Source organism: Pristis pectinata, chromosome 18 (genome assembly GCF_009764475.1).
Source record: "Pristis pectinata isolate sPriPec2 chromosome 18, sPriPec2.1.pri, whole genome shotgun sequence".
NCBI classification, from domain to species: domain Eukaryota; kingdom Metazoa; phylum Chordata; class Chondrichthyes; order Rhinopristiformes; family Pristidae; genus Pristis; species Pristis pectinata.
Window position 1 is genome coordinate 40,740,506 of NC_067422.1, and position 21,942 is coordinate 40,762,447.

The 21,942-nt window shown below is 48.4% G+C and overlaps 1 protein-coding gene across 1 annotated transcript in view; it reads right to left on the reverse strand.

The window, feature by feature from the left end:
- Window positions 1-2,964: 2,964 nt before the first annotated feature.
- The window catches only part of LOC127580150 (baculoviral IAP repeat-containing protein 7-like), a 49,879-nt gene continuing 30,901 nt past the window's right edge, over window positions 2,965-21,942 (reverse strand). Inside the window, exons 3-6 of the mRNA XM_052033362.1 lie at window positions 14,873-14,958; window positions 10,683-10,757; window positions 8,850-9,059; window positions 2,965-3,158 (exon numbers count right to left, since the gene is read on the reverse strand). Coding sequence (XP_051889322.1) covers window positions 2,965-3,158; window positions 8,850-9,059; window positions 10,683-10,757; window positions 14,873-14,958 — 565 coding nt within the window. The remainder of the gene's footprint in view (window positions 3,159-8,849; window positions 9,060-10,682; window positions 10,758-14,872; window positions 14,959-21,942) is intronic.

A 21,942-nucleotide genomic window follows, 5' to 3' on the forward strand; every position in this document is an offset into this window, starting at 1 on the left:
CCCAGCTAGTCCCAATTTCCTGCATTTGGCCCATGTCCCTCTAAGCCCTGCCTCTCCATGTACCTATCCAAGTGCTTTTCAAATGATACTGTTGTACCTGCCTTACCCACTTCCTCTGGCAGCTTGTTCCATACACTCACCACCCTCTGTGTGAAAAAGTTGCCCCTCAGGTCCCCTTTAAATCTTTCCCCTCTCACCCTAAACCTATTACCCCTGGTTTTGGACTCCCCTACCCTGGGGGAAAGACTGTCATCATACACCTTATCTATGCCTCTCATAATTTTAAACGGTTCTATAAGGTCGCCCCTCATTGTCCTACATTCTAAGGGATAAAGACCCAGCCTGGCCAACCTCTCCCTATAACTCAGGCCCTCAAGTCCTGGCAACATCCTCGTAAATCTTCTCTGCACTCTCTCCGGTTGAACCACGCCTTTCCTATAGCAGGGTGACCAAAGCTGTACACAGTGCTCCAAGTGCAGCCTCACCAACGGCTTATACAATTGCAGCATAATATCCCAACTCCTATCCTCAATGCCCTGACTGATGAAGGCCAGAATGCTGAATGCCTTTTTCACCACCCTGTCTACCTGTGATGCCACTTCCAACAAACTATGCATTTGTACTACTGGGTCCCTCTGTTCCACTGCACCCCCCAGTGCCCTACTATTCATCGTATACGTCCTACGCTGGTTTGACTTTCAATTTACGATTAAGGATTGTTCTTAATCTTCTCATGGTTAGATTGCAGAGAATCTAGGGAGAGCTGGCTAACTGGATGCACAACTGGCTTGATGGTAGGAAGCAGAGGCTGATGGCGGTAGGTTATTTCTCGGACTGGCGGACTGTGACCAGTGGTGATCCCCAGGGCTTGCTGCTGGGCCCATTGCTGTTTGTCATCTACATCAGCGATTTGGATAAGAATGCACAAGGCACGGTCAGTAAGTTTGCAGATGACACTAAAATAGGTGGTATAGTGGACAGTGAAGAAGGTTATCAAAAATTACAGGGGGGTCTTGATCAGCTGGGTCAATGGACTGAGGAACGGCAAATGGAGTTTAATTTGGATAAGTGCGCGGTGTTGCACTTTGGAAAGTCAGATCCAGGTTAGACTTTCACAGTGAACGGCAGGGCCCTGGGGAGTGTTGTAGAACAGAGGGACCTCGGAGTACAAGTTACATGGTTCCCTGAAAGTGGAGTCACAGGTAGACAGGGTGGTGAAGACGGCTTTTGGCACACTGGCCTTCATCAGTCGAGGCACTGAGTGTAAAAGTTGGGAAGTTATGGTGCAGTTGTAAGGAAGCTGGTGAGGCTGCACTTGGAGCATTGTGTTCAGTTTTGGTCGCCCGGCTATAGGAAAGATGTTATTAAACTGGAAAGATTTACAAGGATGTTGCCAGGACTTGAGGGACTGAGTTGGGCAGGCTAGGTCTTTATTCCTTGGAGCGTAGGAGATTGAGGGATGATCTTATAAAGGTGTATAAGATCATGAGGGGCATAGACAGGGTGAATGCACTCAGTCTTTTTCCCAGGGTTGGGGAATCAAGAACGAGAGGACACAGGTTTAAGATGAGATGGGAAAGATTTAATTGGAATTTGAGGGGCAACAGTTTTTACACAAAGGGTGGTATGTATGTGGAGTGAGCTGGTTGAGGCAGTACAATAACAACTTTTAAAAGACAGTTGGACAGGCACATGGATAGGAAAGGTTTAGCAGGTTATAGGCCAAATACTGGCAAATGGGACTAGCTTGTTTGGCATGAACCAGTTGGGCCAAAGGTCCTCTTTCTGTGCTGTATGACTCAGCCAGTGACTGAGAGTTAGTTGGGAGGGCAGACACAAACAATTCATAGCGGCTAAAGACACTAAATGGGCTGAATGGCCTAATTCTGCTCCCATGTCTTATGATCTAAGTACAACAAACAAACTGCTGGAGGAACTCAGTGGGTCGAGCAGCATCTGTGAAGGCAGAGGGATGGTCGACGTTTCGGGTCGAGACTGTCCCAGGACTGCTCCACTGTCTCTTGTCGCTCTGACGACACTAAATGTTCTGGAGAGAAAACCAGAGTGAACATTTGACATCAGTGACTTTTCATCAGGACTAAGTTCTCTAACGATGAGTTGCTGCATCGTAAAGCAGAGAATCAGGCCCTTCAGCCCACAGTGACTGGTGACTCTCAGATAATGGTCTTTATCATTGCCCATTTATCTGCACTTGGTCCGAAGCTCTCCCTGCTTCTTAAATGTTGTAGGAGTCTCTGCCTCCACCACCCCGTCAGGCAGTGAATTCCCGACTCCAACCACATCTGGGTGAGAAAATTCTTCCTCAGATCCCCTCTGAACCCCTTGCCACCTACACTAAACCTATACCCTCTGGTCTCAGACATTCCTGCTCTGGGAGAAAGTTTCTATGCCCCTGTCCAGGCCCCTTATTGCTTTGTACACCTCCATCAGATCCCTCTGCTGCCTCCTTGATTGAGTGAAGGAGATCCGGCTTGAACTGCACCAGATTGGGAAAGGATTGGGAAATTCAATTGGGAAATGGTTCAATGAAATGATTGATTACTTTCTCAGAGGCTGCTACCATATAATTCATGTGATATGAAGTCTTTGTGAGAACTGGTTGAGCCCCTGGCGTGAGTGCCTCCCCCTGCTCTGACATGGAGTTACTTCTGCTTCCAGCCTGGTTTTGCTCAGTCACTCCACATCCCAACAACATCTCCCCACTCCAATTTAGATCCTGTGTCGTGTTTTAAGTTTACCCTTTCCCATAAATTTACTAAATCTACTGAATTAGCATTCACTATCACAATAATCTCCCCCTGATTCTCTCCCCACATGTCCAGTTTCACTCCCTGAAGTGGATCCAAAGTTGACCCCACTTCCTCTTTTTGTTGGGCTTCCTTTATACAGGCGTAAACAATTTCTGAGTGGAGGTTGCCCTGATTGACTTGGTACCTGTGATTCCTAGGACATGAAGGCCCTCACGCTTCCTCTAATGAGAGCCCGACAAATGGGACATCTCCGGAGATTTGGAGCACAGTCTCCGCACACAACCAGGTGTCCACAGGGTAAAAAGACAATGCAGACATCTTTGTCCATGCACACTTTACAAGTGCGTTCACTCTTAAGCTGGCGCAGTTGTTCTTCAGCACTCAAGCCTGTAAAAGTATAGTGAAGCATTTTTACTTGGACTACTTATAACGACGATATGACATCACATTCAGTGCAACCGCCGATTATTATCTCTTTGCTGATTCTTGCTGACACTTTCCTGTAGCTGGACTCTAGGTGGCTGGAACAAAGTCCCTCTGTCTACACTTCTCACTGCCTCGGTATAGCAGCCAACATCATCAGGCCCCATCCGCCCTGGACATTCTCTCTTCTCTCTCCCATCGGTCAGAAGATACAAAAGCCTTAAAGCACGTTACCACCACGCTCAAGAGCAGCTTCTATCCCACTGTTATAAGTATTGAACAGTCCCCTAGTACGATAAGATGGATTCTTGACCTCACAATCTACCTCCTTGTGGCCTTGCACCTTATTGTCTACCTGCACTGCACTTTCTCTGTAGCTGGAACACTTTATTCTGCATTCTGTTATTGCTTTTCCCTTGTTCTACTCAATATACTGATGCGATGAAATGATCTGTATGGAGGGCAAGTCATTTCTAAATTATGAATTTGATTTGTTAGCGGCTATCTTAGTGATGGTTTTAATTTTGCTTGCGGCTGGGAGTGACATCCCTGTAGCTATCCAACTGAAATCTTCCATTATTTCAAGCATCTATGTCAGATCACATTTCAGTTTTTCCAATAACTGGCAGCACCACCTCTTCTCCCTGTAACGTGGCAAATGGAACTCCAGACAGTAATTCAAATCTCCACATTCGTCCAGCTTCATTTATTTATTTTTCAATTCTAATTGTTTCCACATGTCCTGATCCACGCCCTCCTTCACCCCGAAATCCAACAGTCACTACAGCAGTTCAAGGGAACAAGTCCAGTGGGCAGAGCAGGGACGGGAGGAGAGGGGAGGGGTAGGGAGAGGAGGGGAGGGGCAGGGAGGGGAGGGGCAGGAGTAGAAGGGAGGGGAGGGGCAGGGAGGGGAAGGGCAGGAGTGGAAGGGCAGGGCATGGAGGGGCAGGAGGGGAGGAGGAGGGAAGACTGATCAATTAAACTGCACTTACTGTAATGCACAGAGTCTGACAGGTGAGACAGGTGAGCTCGGGGCAAGGATCGGCACATAGGATGTGATATTGTAGCTGCTACAGAGACGTGGTTGAGGGAGGGACAGGACTGGCAGCTCAATGTTCCAGGGTACAGGTGCGCTAGAGGTGGAGGTAACAGCGGAGGGGCAGTGATGTTTTTAGTTAGGGAGAACATCACAGCAGTACCTAGAGGGGATATTCCTGTGGGATCATCCAGTGGGGCCAGATGGGTAGAACTTAGGAATAAGATGGGGGTGGTCACTTTGATGGGATTGTACTACAGGTTCCCCAATAGTCAGTGGGAATTAGAGGAGTAAATATATAGGGAGATTGTGAGGTGAGAAATAGATACACAGTGCAGTTCAATACGTGGCTAAGGAGCTGGTGCAGGAGGGAGGGCTTCGGATTCATGGATCATTGGGCTCCTTTCTAGGGCAGGTGGGACCTGTACAAACAAGGAGGTTTGCATCTGAACTGGAGGGGGACCAATATCCTCGCCGGGAGGGTTTAAACTGAGTGGCGGGGGGAGGGAACCACAGCAGCAGAGCAACAGGTGGTAGGGCTGAGGTAAGAAAGATGGTTTGACAAGTCAGACTGAAAGGAAGGACAGCAAGGGGCAGGTTAATAAACACGGTGGGACTGATGGGCTGAAATGTGTTTATTTCAATGCTCAGAGTGTTGTGGGTGAGGAGGATGAACTTAGAGCCTGGATCAGGACATGGAATTACAATGTTGTTACCATTCAGAGACCTGGTTGCGTGAGGGGCAGGACTGGCAGCTCAACGTTCCTGGGTTTTGTTGTTTTAGACGTGATAGAGACGGGGGTAAAAGAGGTGGAGGGGTTGCACTGCTGATAAGGGAGAATGTCACAGCTTCTGTGCTGTAGAACTCTATGAGAATGAAACCCAAGGAAATGGTTTATTATTGGTGAGCCCTGATGGACCTGTTTGTGTACTTGTACTCCTCTGTCCCTCGACTGATGAACAAGAACGGTGAAGCTGGAAAGACAAAACCAAGTTGGCGACAGAGAACATGTCAGGTTAAGGAGACAAACCAGAAGAGTATGGTTGGCACAGACATTGTGGGCCACAGGGCTCGTTCGCTTGAGTTACCAAGGCGTAGATGGCTGAGGACCAAGTGCTGGTAAATGGGATTAGTTTGGATTGGTAATTGATGGTCAGCATAGATATGTAGATGATCAGCTCAGTGACTCCATAACAAGTTCATACCACAAAGGAAATGAATAATAGGACACGGCTGATACAGGGCTGAATAAAAAACAATGATTAAATCCAGGCAGACCGAATTTACTGTGAAGAGCCTTTAGAAGGTCCTTAAAGCAGAGCTGGTTTCATCGATAAAGAAAAGATAGTCAGCAATACTTTGGACATGAGAGTCATTTCTGAAACAATTATATCGTTCAGGGTGTGAAAAAGAACTTTGTCTAAGTTTTTTTTCACTACTGTGCGATGTGCCCAATGCTTTTCCAGTGAAGGCAGAGGACAGATATTTTGATGAAATTAGTGATGAATTTGAAGAATTTGATGTTGCGGGTAAGTTACATGTGATGGGAGTGGTAAATGAAAAGGTTGGGAGAGTTGGGGCTACACTTCAGGCCACAGGGTAAACAATGGACAATGAGCACTGGAAACTTGTGGCAACACAGCTCGCTTTGTCCAGCACAAGAGTGCACAACAGTACACTGGTAACGAGGCAGAAGATGGGTGGAACAAGCAGGATTGTTATGTTCAGACTACACTGTGGATAACTGCTGGAACACAACTGACTCCAGAGCTGTTTGCAGTGAGTGACCAACACCAACCATGATCTGGTCTTCCTCACAAGGGGGCACTGGGCTAAAGAAAGAGAATCAGATGGAAAATGCTGAGGGAGTCAGCCATCAGCAACACAGAATTAGGGAAAGATCGGAATATTTAGGCATCAGGAACATCATAAAAGACAATGCCAAAGACACAAGAGTCCACTGCGGAACCAGTTTAAGGACACTATTCACTACAGAAGTGTGTGGTACACAGAAATAATGTTCATGTCAATGCAGGAGCAGACCAGAGTGGAATAGAACATAGAATGTTGAACAGAGAACAGCACAGCACAGGAACAGGCCCTTCGGCCCACAATGTTGTGCTGAACTAATTAAGCCAATGACACCTAATTGCTTCTGCCTTCACATGGTCCATATCCCTCCATTCTCTGCACATTCATGTGCCAATCCAAGAGCCGCTTTAATGCCCCTATCGCGTTTGCCTCCACCACCACACCAGGCAGTGTGTTCAAGGCACCCACTGCTCTCTGTGTAAAAAAAACTTGCCTCACACATCTCCTTTGAACTTACCCCCTCTCACCTTAAATGCATGCCCTCTGGTATTAGACATTTTGACCCTGGGAAAAAGATACCGGCTGTCTATCTATGCCTCTCATAACCTTATAAACTTCTATCAGGTCTCCCCTCAGCCTCTGCTGCTCCAGAGAGAACAACCCAAGTTTGTCCAACCTCTCCATAGAACCATAGAATCATAGAACAATACAGCACAATACAGGCCCTTCGGTCCACCATGTTGTGCCAACCTTCAAACCACACCTAAGACTATCTAACCCCTTCCTCCCACATATCCCTCTATCTTAAATTCCTCCATATGCTTATCTAACAATCTCTTGAACTTGTCCAACGTATCAGCCTCCACCACCACCCCAGGCAGCGCATTCCATGCCCCAAACACTCTCTGGGTGAAAAACCTCCCTCTGACATCGCCCTTGAACTTCCCACCCAATACCTTAAAAAGCCAGTCCTCTTGTTTTGAGCATTGGTGCCTTGGGAAAGAGGCGCTGGCTGTCCACTCTATTTATTCCTCTCAATATCTTGTATACCTCTATCATGTCTCCCCTCATCCTCCTTCTCTCCAATGAGTAAAGCCCTAGCTCCTTTAGTCTCGCCTCATAATCCATACTCTCTAATCCAGGCAGCACCCTGGTAAATCTCCTCTGAACCCTTTCCAACGCCTCCACATCCTTCTTATAATGAGGCGACCAGAACTGGACGCAGTAGACACCGCTAGTCACAGCCCTCCAACCCAAATGCACTCCCTCCACCACAACCCTCTGCTTTCTACAGGCAAGCCAATTTTGAATCCACACGGCCAAGCTTCCCCTTGGCCTCTGACCTTCTGAAGAAGCCTACCATGTGGAACCTTGTTAAACGCTTTACTAAAATCCATGTAGACCACATCTACTGCACTACCCTCATCAATCTTCCTGGTCACCTCCTCAAAGAAACCTATCAGGCTTGTGAGGCAGGATCTTCCCTTCACAAAGTCATGCTGGCTCCTCTCTCCCTCTCTCCCTCTCTCCCCCTTATAGCACATGCCCTCTAATCCAGGCAGTATCCTGGTAAACCTCTTCTGCACCCTCTCCAAAGCCTCCACATCCTTCCTATAATGGGGCGACCAGAATTGAAGGCAACACTCCTGATGTGGCCTAACCAGAGTTTTATAAAGCTGCAACATAACTTCCCAACTCTTGAACTAATAATGGCAGCGTGCCATACACCTTCTTTACCACCCGATCAACCTGTGCAGCCACTTTCAGGGAGCTGTGGACTTGGACCCCAAGATTGCTCTGTACATCACCAGTGTTATGGGTCTTGCCATGGCTCTTGTCCTGCTCTATTTCTCAAGAATAAGTCGAGCTTTGTCCTCTCCCTGGTCGGGCCTCTATGTTTAGCTTGAGGAAACTTTCCTGAACACACTTAATAAATTCCATCCACCTAAGCCCTGAGCACTAAGGCAGTCCCTGTCTGTGATAGGAAAGTTAAAGTCCCCCACTCTGACAACCCTATTACTCTTGCAACTTTCTGCAGTCTCCCTGCATACTTGTTCCCCCAGTTCCCATTGACCATTAGGGGGCCTGTAGTACAATCCCAACAACGAGCTCCACCCATTCAGTGACTCCAAGTGTTTGGCTTCTGATTTATGAAAAGATCAGTGGTGGTGACACTGACTTTGGTCAGTGGTGCTTTTAAGGCAGGCTTAAGGTGTTTAAGGCATTTGAGGTTTTGGACAACACTTCCTGAGAGTGGATGCGGGCCAGAGTCAGGGACTGGAGAGCTGGGGGAGGGTGGAGGTCCACGGGAATGGGTGCGGTCCTGAGGGCCATTAACAAGAGGTTGGCACTTTGAGGCACTGTGGAATGTGGTGAGGGATGGGCAGGACTGGGCTGTGCAGCCCTGAGTGGCCATGTGTTCCCTGATTCTGCGCACACTACCTTGCCCTTTAGCTCCTCCTATCTTATCCAAACCTTGTCCTGTCCTGGGAATGATAAGACATCAGACCCCACCACTGACAGGCCTGGTCTATGAGCTCTGTGTGCACACTCTGCGGCCTCACCTGAGTCCTGAGCTGACGCTTCTCTCCGTCCGCTGGGAGCATGTCTGCCTTCCCTTGACTTCTGGTTAACTCCTGCAAGAAATAAATTGCCGATCACTGTGAGGTTCTGGAATGAATTCTTGCAAGTGCCCTTGTGATGGAGGATGTGGAGTGTTTGGTAATAGATTACAGACATCACATACAGTACAGGGCCCCGACTGAGCACGAGTCTTTCTGCAGCCAGAGGGGAAGGGTATCGGTACCTGCTGTCGGTCGCCTCCTTTCTCCTTCTTCCTCCTCAGCTTCCAGTAGGTCTGAGAGTAACTCACTGACTGAGCCGTACTGTGTGCTAGTCAACAGGTACTTGCTGTTAACCAGTGCCTCTATCAGACAGCCATCAAACCCCATCTGTAGAGCCCTCTGAACTACGGCGGACTGCATGAGAGGAGGCAGCTGCACATTTTCATTCGCAGCTGAAATGAGACACATTGACAAGGGCCATCAGCTAGTTCCCCCCCTTTCTCTCCACATTCCGTTCCCCACATCCTCAGAGAAGTGCAACACTATCAGAATGACAAAACTGTTCACACATTAGTTTGGGTCATTTCAACAAGCCCTTTCCCCCAGTGGAATCGTCTGCTGCTCAGTGATAACCTCCACCCCCCACGGACACCAGGTGGGACTGGGTCCAGCTCCTAGCACCTCAAACCTCCCCCATGGACAGTCTCCATCTAAGGCAGACACCACCCTCTCCCCCGACAGACCCCCCCCCAGACACAGTTCTCCACATCCTCCCAGACTGACCCCACATCCCAACACATGCCCATTGGAAGGAGTCTCCTTACACAGGGATCCAGCCTGGACAGGATCCAGACAGACTCTCCTCGGACGGACTCTCCCCAGACGGACTATCCCCAGATGGACTCTCCGTGAGGAGACAGGCCTCGTCAGATTTGCCCAGGAGCAGGTCCCACCGGGCAGGGTGTGACAGGGCTGGACCTCGGCCGATGCTCCCAGACCTCCCTGGGTACAGTCTGATTCCTACTGCTCTGCCACTGGTGCAGCTGGCAGAGACCTTCCTCCCAGCTCCAGAGACCCCGGTTTGATCCTGACCTTGGGCGCTGTCTGTGTGGAGTTTGCACATTTCCTCGTGACCGGGTGAGTACCCCTGGATGCTCCGGTTTCCTCCCACATCCCAAAAGCGTGCGGGCTGGTGGGGTAGGTTGAGGGACAAAAGGGGCAATGTGTGTCTGGAGACAGAGGACACGGGCCAGACTTCACTGAATACTTCACATCTCACTGCAAATTGTCCAATGTCCGCAGGTGAGCTGTGGAATCCGCAGGGAGTTGGTGGGAATGTTGGGAAAGTAAGTTCCAGAGTAAGTCAGTGTGGGAATGGGATTGCTTTGCAAGCCAGCAGGGACTAAATGGGCCAAACTCATTCTGTGCCACTGGAAATATGGATCCTGTGTGGAGACACTCATCCTGATGGCAGGCTCACACTGTGCAAACATCCTGGAAAAACTTTCCCTGGATAGACTCTCCCTGATCATGTCTCCCAGGACAGACTATCCCAGGAGAGATTCACCCTGAGAAGAATTTCCATGGACAGACTCTCTTGGAGTGTCTCTTTGTGGGAAGATTCCCCCGATAAATACCCTCCCTGTACAAACACACCCTGGACTGTCTCTCCCTGAATGGACTCCTCTTGTGCCTGCTCTTCCAGAGTATGTTCTCCTCGGATGGACGACGCCCAGGCAGATGGATGCTCCCTGGACAGGTTCTCCCTACAGAAACTCCCTGGGTAGATTGCATCTGGATAGTCCATCCTCCCAGAGATAAGCTCTGCCAGGAGCCTTCAACATCATTTCCTCCCTGGGTGAAATCTCCCTGGCATGTTCTGGTTGCTCAGACAATCCATGGGCTGAGCCTCCCTCACCAGACTATTCTCAGCATAAGGTACACAGATAATCTTGATGGGCGGTCTTGCATGAAGCAATACTCCCCTGAAAGCTTTCTTCACAGTCTCTCCTCAAAAAGACCTCGCAGACACACAGACACTGGACAATCAGCCACCGGTCACCCTGCACACTCACTCTCCCTCAACAGCCTCTCCTTGACATCCTCCATGGGCAGACTACTCCTGAATGGAGTCACTCGACAGACATTCCCTGGGGAGCAGAAGACCTTAAAACCATTGGACCATAAGCAGCAGGAACAGGAGAAGGCCATTCAGCCCCTCAAGCCTGTTCTGTCACTCCTACATGATCTGACATTCCTTGTCCATTTTCCTGCCCTTTCTCTGTTACCCATGATACCCATACTGCTGAGAGTTCTTGCTCAACTTTGAATACACACCTGTTCTCTGCCCCCACAACTCTCCACGGTAAGGAGTTCCAAAGACTCACAACCACTGAGAGCAAAAATTCTTCCTCAGCTCAATCTTAAACAGGTGTCCCCTTATTCAGAGACCATGTCCTCATGTTCTAAACTCTCCCACGAGATGAAATATTCTCTCGGCTTTCACCCTGACTAGACCCATAAGAACCATTTGTTTCAATAAGGTGATGTCTCATTCTTCTAAGCTCCAGTCAGTAGAGTCTCAGCCCATCTAACCTTTCCTCATAGAATGATCCCTCCAAGCCAGGACTGTCCTATTAAACCTCCTCTGAACCATCTCCAATGGACTCGTATCCTTCCTTAAATGAGGGACCAAAACTGATCACAGTTCTCTCTAGATTGGTCTCAGTAGTGCCTCGTTCAATTCCAGCACGACTTCCCTACCCTGAGAGTCCAATCCCCCTGAAATCAGAGTGAACATTCCATGAGCTTCTCTATTATCTGCTGTTTCTGTTTCCAAATCCCTTTGTGCTGCAGTTTTCCTCCATTTAAATAATACATTGTTCATTGTTCTTTGTTCTTCAGTCCAAGTGGAACAGCTGTACACTGTCCCACACTGTGCCCAGGCTGCCAACACTTTCTTCCCTACTCACAACATGTTAGAACTTCCTGTAAACCTCTCGTGCTACCTTTTGTGACATCCACAAATTTGGCTCCTATGTATTCAATTTCTTCCACTTAGTCGTTCCAGTATACACCGAGGCAGCGGACAATCCTGGTCACAAGGTGTGAACCTGAACATCCTCTAGTCTCTCCTCACTGCTTCCTGTATGTTAGTCAATGACCCAGGAAACTCTCACTGGGCACATCCTCCTTGGATAATCTTCCCTGGACTGACTTACTGCTTGTGCTCTCCCTGCGACACTCTCCCTGCGACACTCTCCTGCAACACACTCCCTGAGACACTCTCCCTCTGTATACTATCCTTGTGACACTCTCCCTGCGATGCTCTCCCTGCACAGGTTCTTCTTTGATGGTTTAGTTCCAACAAGTTTCACAATCTGATCATGGAACTTACAACGTGCCCCCAGCCTGGGCAAGGTTCAGAGAACCGGACAAACTAGTCAACAATTTGAGCAGGAGGGTCACTGGTGAAATGGGATTGAGCCTGCGGTGGATGCACTGTGTCCATGAATGGATCGGGGCAGATTCCAGTGCAGTGAAGTGTAGGGGCTGGAAACCTGTGGATGAGATGCATCTCCGTTTTCCAAAGGCTTTCAATAAGATCCCACAAAGGATGCTGGTGACCAATATCAGAGCATATTGGCATGGATAGAGAGTTGGCCCTCAGATCAAAAGTGAGGGTTGGTAGGTTGTGTCTCGTGAGGGAGCACTAGGATGGGGCCTTCAGACCCGTCTGTTCACAATCTATGGAAACGAATTGGTTCTGAGACCGAAACGTCAAATTTCCAGATTTGCTAATGACGTAAAACAAAGAGGGAAGGTGAGTAGTGACGAGGATGCAAAACCTTCAAGGGGATACGGAGAAGATGAGCCAGTGGGCAACAACGGGGAGGGGGCAACAACGGGGAGGGGGCAACAACAGAGTGGGAAACAATGTGGTGTTGGAAAGCTCGGGGAGTGGGCATCAACAGGGTGTGGGCAACTATAGGGAGAGGGCAATAATAAGGCATGGGCAACAACAAGGAGGGGGCAAAATCAGGCATAGATAAAAATGGGCAGTAGGTGAAAATGGGAGTGGGAAACTACGGGGAGTGGGCAAAACGGAGAGTGGGCAACTGCAGTGAATGGGAGAGGGCAACAACATAGAGTGGAAACTACAAGGAGTGGGCAACTACTGGGGTGGTGGAGGAGGCAGATACATTGGACAGGTTTAAGAGTTTGTTGGATAGGCATATGGAGGAATGTGAGATAGAGGGATATGCGGGAGGAAAGGGTTAGGTAGTGTGAGGGTGGTCTGATGGACGGCACAACATGGTGGGCCGAAGGGTCTGTTTTGTGCTGTATGGTTCTATGGTTCTATGGGCAGCAATGGGGAGTGGGAAACAACGGGAATTGGTCAGCGACAGGGACTGGGCAAAAACTGGGAGGGGCAACAGTGGGGAGTCGGCATCAGTGGGGAGTAGGAAACAACAGGGAGTGGGCCGCAATGAGGTGTGGGCATCTACAGCATCTGGGCAGCTACAGGGAGTGGTTAACTACAGGGAGTGGGCAAAAATGGGGTGTAGCAACACCAGGGAGTTTTCAACAACAGGCAGTGGGCAACAATTGTGAGTGCGCAACAACGGGGAGTGGACAACTGCAGGTAGAGGGCTACAATACGATGAGGGCCACTTGAATGTGTGGGCAACTACAGGGAATGGGCAGCAATGGGGTGTGGGCAACTACAGAGAGAACACTGTGGGAAAATGTGAGGGGATCCACCAGTCGGTGAAACCAAGATGTTGATGTGGCAGATAATAAAGAAAGCGCTTGCAAGAGGATTTGGGTACAAGACTACCTTAGTGCAGTTGCAGAGGGCCCTGGTGAGATGGTGCCCTGAGTGATGTGGACAGTTTTTACTCCTTATCTAACAATGATGCGCTTGGTGTTGAGGGCAGACTGACAACACTGATCCATAGGATGTAGTCTCTCTCACCGTGAGTAAGCTCAGCCTCTGTTCACTGATGAATGTAAGGTGACCTCAATGATACTTAGAACGTCTTATAGAGCTCGACTGGTTTGGAGGATGTTGGAGGGTTTTGGAGGTGTTGGAGGGTTGGAGGGTGGTACATTAGAACACTGGAGGGTTTTGGAGGGGGTTGGAGGGTTGGAGAGTTGGAGGGTGGAACACTGGAACACTGGAGGATGAATTCCGCTGAGGAGTCCAGGACCAGATACAGTCCCAAGATAATGAGTCCACTGTTGGGAATGAAATGAAGAGAGATGTCTTCACTCCAACGGTGCTGAAAATTTGGAAATCTCTACTCTGGAGGATTGATGGATAGATATCTTACCCTAACCCTAAGTGCTGGGTAATATCAGTCATATCCTTGCTGGCCCAAGGGGCTGGATGCCTGGCTCGTGCTCCGGTTTCTCTCATTCTTATGCACAAATAGACCTTGGGAAGAGTAAACAAGTTCCCGTAGAACCTCTGAGCAAATAGGTGTGAACTAACACTAGAACAGCTGGAGACCATGATCTCATCGCCCTACGCACTCCTAGATTTGGGTGAGAAGTTCAAAAAAAAGCATCTTAACAATAACTCAATGTAAGAACTTTGTGTGATGTTTCATTGTGAAGGACACACCTTGGCTGGTAGTTGTTCTTGGCTGAGGGCTGCCCTGAAACTACAAGAAAACAAGTTGAATGCCTTGGACAACACACATGGCCTGACACAAAGACAAATCCTCCCATGCCAAACACACGTGCGGCGTGTGCGCACGCGCGCTCGCACACACACACACACACACACACACACACACATGCACACACACACGCACACACACCCTGAAACACACAAACGCGCCCCAAATGTAACACAATAATCTGACACATCCAACAGACACATCCTGTCGTAATCACACACTCACCTGACGCACACATACTTATGAACACACACACACACATACAGACACACACATATACACAAACACATTCACAATGACACACATATTGACAATCAGACACACACACAAACATACACATGCACCATGGACCATATGAACACACAGATGTACATTCCAGACACAGGCCACAATAACATAAACATATCCTTACATTCTCTCTCTCACACATGCACACATGGTATACATGCACATATGAAGCAAGTGTGTATATTGTGGCTTCACATACACACATGCTCACATATCTGTGCAGGGATATGCACATAGACATCCCCAACAAAATAGCCAATCAGATGAAGGACACACAAATGCTAACTTGCCCACCGTTGACTCCAAGGTATGGGAATGCAATTCCTGGATGCTGTTGACATAATCCCTCCCTTTCACCTGGAGTAAGTATTGGCAGCTGTCAAAACAGGACAGTAAATACCAGTTACAAAAACAACCGAAATTTTAACAATGATTAGAACATAGAAACATAGAACATAGAAAAACTACAGCACAATTCAGGCCATTCGGCCCACAAAGCTGTGCCAAACATGTCCCTACCCTAGAAATTACTAGGCTTACCCATAGCCCTCTATTTTTCTCAGCTCCATGTACCTATCTAACAGTCTCTTAAAAGACCCTATCGTATCCACCTCCACCACCGTTGCCGGCAGCCCATTCCACACACTCACCACTCTCTGAGTAAAAAACACCCCTGACATCTCCTCTATATCTACTCCCCAGCACCTTAAACCTATGTCCTCTTGTGGCCACCATTTCAGCCCTGGGGAAAAGCCTTTGACTACCTACCCGGTCAATAACTCTCATCATCTTATACACCTCTACCAGGACCCCCTCATCCTCCGTCTCTCCAAGGAGAAAAGGCCGAGTTCCCTCAACCTGCTTTCATAAGGCATGCTCCGCATTCCAGGCAGCATCCTTGTAAATCTCCTCTGCACCCTCTCTATGGCTTCCACATCCTTCCTGTAGTGAGGCGACCAGAACTGAGCACAGTACTCCAAGTGGGGTCTGACCAGGGACCTATATAGCTGCAACAATACCTCTCAGCTCCTAAATTCAATTCCCCGATTGAAGGACAATATACCATATGCCTTCTTAACCACAGAGTCAACCCGTGCAGCCAATTTGAGTGTCCTGTGGACTCAGACCCCAAGATCCCTCTGATCCTCCACACCACCAAGAGTCCTACCATTAATAACAACAGAATAATCACAGCTTTCTAGGATCTGCTTCCCTATCTGCTCCTCAATAACCCTGTCATTATTGGGCGGCCTATAAAAAACACCCAGTAAAGTTATTGACCCCTTCCTGTTCCTAACCTCCACCCACAGAGACTCCGTAGACAATCCCTCCACAACGTCCACCGTTTCCGCAGCCGTGACACTATCTCTGATCAACAGTGCCGCTCCCCCACCTCTTTTGCCTCCCTCCCTGTCCTTCCTGAAACATCTAAAACCCGGCACTTGGATCAACCATTCCAGTCCCTGAGCCATCCAAGTCTCCGTAATGGCCACCACATCATAGCTCCAAGTATCGATCCAAGCTCTAAGCTCATCCGCCTTGTTCACAAATATTGTTCATAATAGTCCTTCCTGAATTATTTTCCCAAGTTTAATAAGAATACCCTCAATCTCAAAACCTTGCCACTCAGTGTGGAATAGCCTGCTGGCTCTAACTCTGGGTGAGAAGATGGACTGATGGTACGGACCTCCTCACGCAAAGACTTGAGGTAACATAGAGCACAGGACTGAGGTCAGAGTGAACAACCCTGGGCCAAAGCAGAGAGAATATGTCAGTTGTAAACTGTTAAGGAGGCAAAGAGTTTTCTGGACCAGAGATTCTGGGTGGTGGTCACACAAAGGTTCAGTCAGATGGATGGGAAAGCACCAGGATGGGCAGGCACATAGAACATAGAACATTACAGGTGCCGACCTTTTAACCTACTCTAAGGTCAATTGAACTATTCCCTCCCACATACCCCTCCATTTTTCTATCATTGTGCCTATCTAAGAGTCTCTTAAATGTCTCTATTGTATCTGCCTCCACCAGTACCCCTGGCAGTACGTTCCACACACCTACCACTCTCGGTGTAAAAAACGTACCTCTGATATCCCCCTTCCAATCACCTTAAAATTATGCCTCCTAATTGTCGCCCTGGGAAAAAGCCTCTGGCTGTCCACTCAATCTATGCCTCTTATCACCTTGTACACCTCTGTCAAGTCGCCTCTCATCCTCCTTCTCTCCAAAGAGAAAAGTCCTAGCTCACTCAACCTATCCTCCTAAGACATGCTCTCCAATCAATGTGGCATGCTGGTAAATCTCATCTGCACCCTTTCTAAAGCTTCCACATCTTTCCTATAGTCAGGTGACTAGAACTGAACACAATATTCTAAATGTGGTTTATCTAGAGTTTTGTAGAGATGTAACATTACCTCACGGCTCTTGAACTCAGTCCTCCTACTAATGAAGCCCAGCACACCATACGCCTTCTTAACCACCCTATCAACCTGCGCAGCAACTTTGAGGGATCTATGGACTTGGATCTCAAGATCCCTCTGTCCCTCCACACTGCTAAGAATCCTGCCCTTAACCCTGTATTCTGCCTTCAAATTTGACCTTCCAAAGTGAATCACTTCACACTTTTCTGGGTTGAACTCCATCTGCCACTCCTCAGCCCAGCTTTGCAGCCTATCAATGACCTGTTGTAACCCTCGACAACCTTTTCACACAATCCACAACACCACCAACCTTTGTGTCATCTGCAAACTTACCAACCCACCCTTCCACTTCCTCATCCAAGTCATTTATAAAAATCACAAAGAGCAGGGGTCCCAGAACAGATCCCTGCAGAACACCACTGGTCACTGACCTCCAGGCAGAATACGCTCCATCTACAACCACCCTCTGTCTTCTACAGGCAAGCCAATTCTGAATCCACACAGCTAAGTCTACATAGATCCCATGCCTCATGACTTCCTGAATGAGCCTACCATAGGGAACCTTGTCAAATGCCTTGCTGAAGTCCACGTACACCACATCCACTGCTCTACCTTCATCAACGTGTTTTGTCACATCCTCAAAGAATTCAATCAGGCTCGTGAGGCACGACCTGCCCCTCACAAAGCCATGCTGACTGTCCCTAATCAGAAACCATGCTTCTCCAAATGCTCATAAATCCTGTCCCTACAAATCTTTTCCAATAATTTGCCCACCACTGAAGTAAGACTCACTGGTCTATAATTCCCAGGGTAGCCCTAATCCCTTTCTTGAACAAAGGAGTAAATTTTACTACCCTCCAATCATCTGGTACTACTCCTGTGGCCAGTGAGGATGCAAAGATCATTGCTAAGGGCCAGAAATCTCTTCCCTCACTTCCCGTAGTATCCTGGGATAAATCCCATCCAGCTCCAGGGATTTAGTTATCCTAATGTTTTTCAAAAAGTTCCAGCACGTTCTCTTTCTTATAACATCAACATGTTCTATTTTATCAGTCTGCTTTACACTGTTCTCACACACACCACGGCCTCTCTCACAGGAGAATACTGAAGCAAAGTATTCATTAAGGACTTCCCACCTTCTCCGCTCCGACTCCAGGCACATGTTTCCTCCTCTATCCCTAATCGGTCCGACCTTCACTCTAGTCATCTTCCTGTTCTTCACATATGAGTAGAAAGCCTTGAGGTTTTCCTTTATCCTACTCGACAAGGCCTTCTCATGCCCCCTTCCAGATCTCCTAAGTCCATTCTTAAGCTCCTTCCTGGCTACCTTGTAACTCTCTAGAGCCCTGTCTGATCCTTGCTTCCTAAACCTTATGTAATGCTTCTTTCTTCCTCTTCACTAGATATTCCACATCTCTTGTCAACCATGGTTCCTTCACCCTACCATTCATTTCCTGCCTCAATGGGACAAAGCTACCCAGAACCCCATGCAAGTGAACTCTAAACAACCTCCACATTTCCATTGTGCATTTCTCTGAGTACATCTGCTCCCAATTTACACTCCCAAGCTCCTGCCTAATAGCATCATAAATCCCCGTCCTCCAATTAAATACTTTCCCATATCGTCTGCTCCTATCCCTCTCCAAGGCAAGGGTAAAGGTCATGGATTTGTTGTCACTGTCTCCAAAATGCTCACCCAGTGCAGGATTCTCCTGTGGCAGTTCCCCTCTTGAACAGTATACTGTTGGGGGAGGGATGGCCTCAGGAGTAACTGACAGCAGCAGCCAGATCGGCAGCACCATGACTGGCCGGGTAGGTCAAGGACTGGGCAAATGATAGTGATAGGAGACTCTTCAGTCTGGGGCACAGACAGCTGATTCTGTGGCCATGAGCGAGACTCCAGGATGGTGAATTGCCTCCCTGGTGCCAGGATCAAGACATCTCTGAGTGGACACAGGACATTCAGAGAGGGGAGGGTGAGCAGACACTGAGGATGTGGTCCCTATTGGGACCAATGACATCGGCAGGAAGAGAGATGAGGTCCAACAAAGAGAATTTAGGGAGTTAGGGAGAAAGTTAAAAAGTAGGATATCTGGGGATGTAATCTCAGGATTACTCCCTGCGCCACTTACTAGTAAAGCAAGGAATAGGAAGATAGTCCAGTTAAATGTGTGACTCAGGGAATGGTGCAGGAGGGAGGGCTTTAGGTACAGGGATCACTGGGCTCTCTCTCAGGGCAGGTGGGACCTGTGCAAGAGGTTTGGGTTGCACCAAAAGTGGAGCGGCACCAACTTTTGCTGGTGTGACTCGGGAGGGTTTAACTAGGATGGCAGGGGGGTGGGAAACAGAGCAGTAGGTCAGCAAGTGAGGGGAAGGGAGAAGTTATGTCAAATAAGTCTAAAAGGATGGACAGACAGGGCCAGGTTAATGAACACGATGGGACTGATGAGCTGGAGTGTGCTATTTCAATGCAAGGAGTATTTCAGGTGAGGTAGTTGAACTTAGAGCCTGGATCAGTACATGGAACTACGACGTTGTTGCCATTACAGAGACCCGGTTGAGAAAAGGGCAGGACTGGCAGCTCAACGTTCCCGGATTCAGATGTTTCAGACACGATAGAGAGGGGTGTAGAAGAGGTGGGGGAGTCGCATTACTGATCAGGGAGAACGTCACAGCAGCACAGCAGGACATCCTGGAAAGCACATCCGGAGAGACAATGTGGGTAGACCTCAGCTATAAGAAAGGTGCAATCACCGTGATGGGGTTGTACCGCAGGTCTCCCAATAACCGGCGGGAGAAGGAGGAACAGCAGATTATGGAAAGACGTAAAAGCAGCAGCTGTTGTGGGTGACTTTAATTTCCCCAGTACTGACTGGGACTCCCTTAGTGCCGGAGGCTTGGTTGGGGCAGAAATGTTAGGTGCATCCTGGAGAGTTTCTTGACACAGTATGTAGATAATCCAACTAGGGTAGGGGCCATACTAGACCTTGTGTTGGGAAATGAGCCTGGCCAGGAGATCAGAGTTTCAGTGGGAGAGCATTTTGAGAACAGTGAACAGAACTCCGTAAGTTTTCAGATAGTATTGGACAAGGATAAGTCTGGCCCTGGAGAAAAGATGCAAAATTGTAGAAAGGCTCATTGCAACAGTATTATGGATAGAGATTGAAGTGCAAGGCATCAATGAAAGGAGTATTACAGCAGTAGTCTGAGCAGGCTATGTGCCTACTTCAGAACTTCCTCGAACATGTTCAAAAGCACTTCAACCAGCCTGTAGGGACACCTTGGCTATTACTAGTTTCATCAATGAAGGTGTTGATGATAGCATTCCAAACAGGACAAATAGGGTCTATCATAAACAGATACCTTGGATGAACAGGGAGATCCACTTTCTGTACAAGAAAGCCAAGTTACATCTCTGTAAAGCTGTCAGGGACACCACGAGAATACCAGAGCAAACCAGAGGCTCAATTCAGTCAGCGGATGCCAGGGGACTGTGGCAGGGCCTGAATACCATCACGGGCTACAAGCTGAAATCGGGGACAATCTCTGGCACGGCACATTTTTACCAGATGAGCTCAATGACTTTTATGTCTGTTTTGAGCAGGTAAAGTACCACCAAGTTATCTTCTCACCCCCTACATCCCCCCATCCCCTGCCAGCTCTGTCCCTCACAGAAGTCAGATCTGTTTTCACCAAGGTAAACTGTCCTCATCCACATCTTCAACGTTCTCCTGTCCCCATCTGTTTCAAGGGAATCTCCATCATTCCAGACCCCACAAAAAGTGAAGTGTCCCATCTCAGTGACTACAGGAGCTCTCACGTGGACCAGAATGCAATGCTTTGAGAGATCGGTAATGGCCCGGATCAGCACTAGTCTCCCAGACAATCCAGACCCCCTGCAATTTGTTGTGCAGGAAAAGTAAGTCTACAGAGGATCCGCCTCCCTTGCACAATGCTCAGCTCTGGGTTACCTCAACAATAGTACACATGTCAATCATTAATAATAGCTCAGCCTTCACCACCATACTATACAATAGGCTTATCTCTGAACTCCTGGTGCCACCTGTAACTGGCTTCTGGACCCTCTGACTGGCCGACCTCAGCTGGTTAGAGTTGGTCATAACATTCCATCCACCCTGACCCTCAACACTGGTGCCCCCTTGGGCTGTGTGCTCAGCTCCCTGCTTTACTCCCTGTGTACCCATGACTGTGTGGCCAGATACAGTGCTAACTCCATCTTTATGTTCACTTGATGACAACACTGTTACTGGCCAGTCAATGACAATGATGAGACAGAGTACAGGAAAGAGCAACGGTACAGAGTACAGTACAGGGAACCTTGTGTCAATGTTGTCAGAACAACAACCTAGTCCTTAATGTCAGCAAGACGAAAGGGCTCATTATTAACCTAAGAAGGGGTGGAGGGGTTGGAGGGTGGGGGGTAAACACAACCCTGTCCCCATCAATGGAACTGCTTGTAGAGATGATCGACAGCTTCAAGTTCCATATCGCCAGCGATCTCACCTGCTCCCTCACACTGATGCAGTCATCAAGAGAGCGCATCGAGAGAGCGCATCGAGAATTATCGTGAGAGTGCATCGGCAAATGTACTTTCTTAGGCATCTGAGAAAATTTGGCTTGTCCATCAGGATCCTCTCGAAGCTCTACAGATGCGCTGTAGAAAGTATCCTGACGGGTTGCATCTCAGCCTGGTAACAGCAACTGTTCTGCTCTGGACCAACAGAACCTGCAGAGAGTGGGAAACACTGCCCAGTCCTTCACAGACTCAGTTCTTCACAGACTGCGAGATCGGGTAGTGTAAGTGACAATGACCCACCACTCCTGGATGAGCTCAATGTCCTTTACACACGCTTTGATAGGGAGAACTATGATACACCCACACGAGCCCTCATATCTCCAGATGATCCTGTAATCTCAGTCTC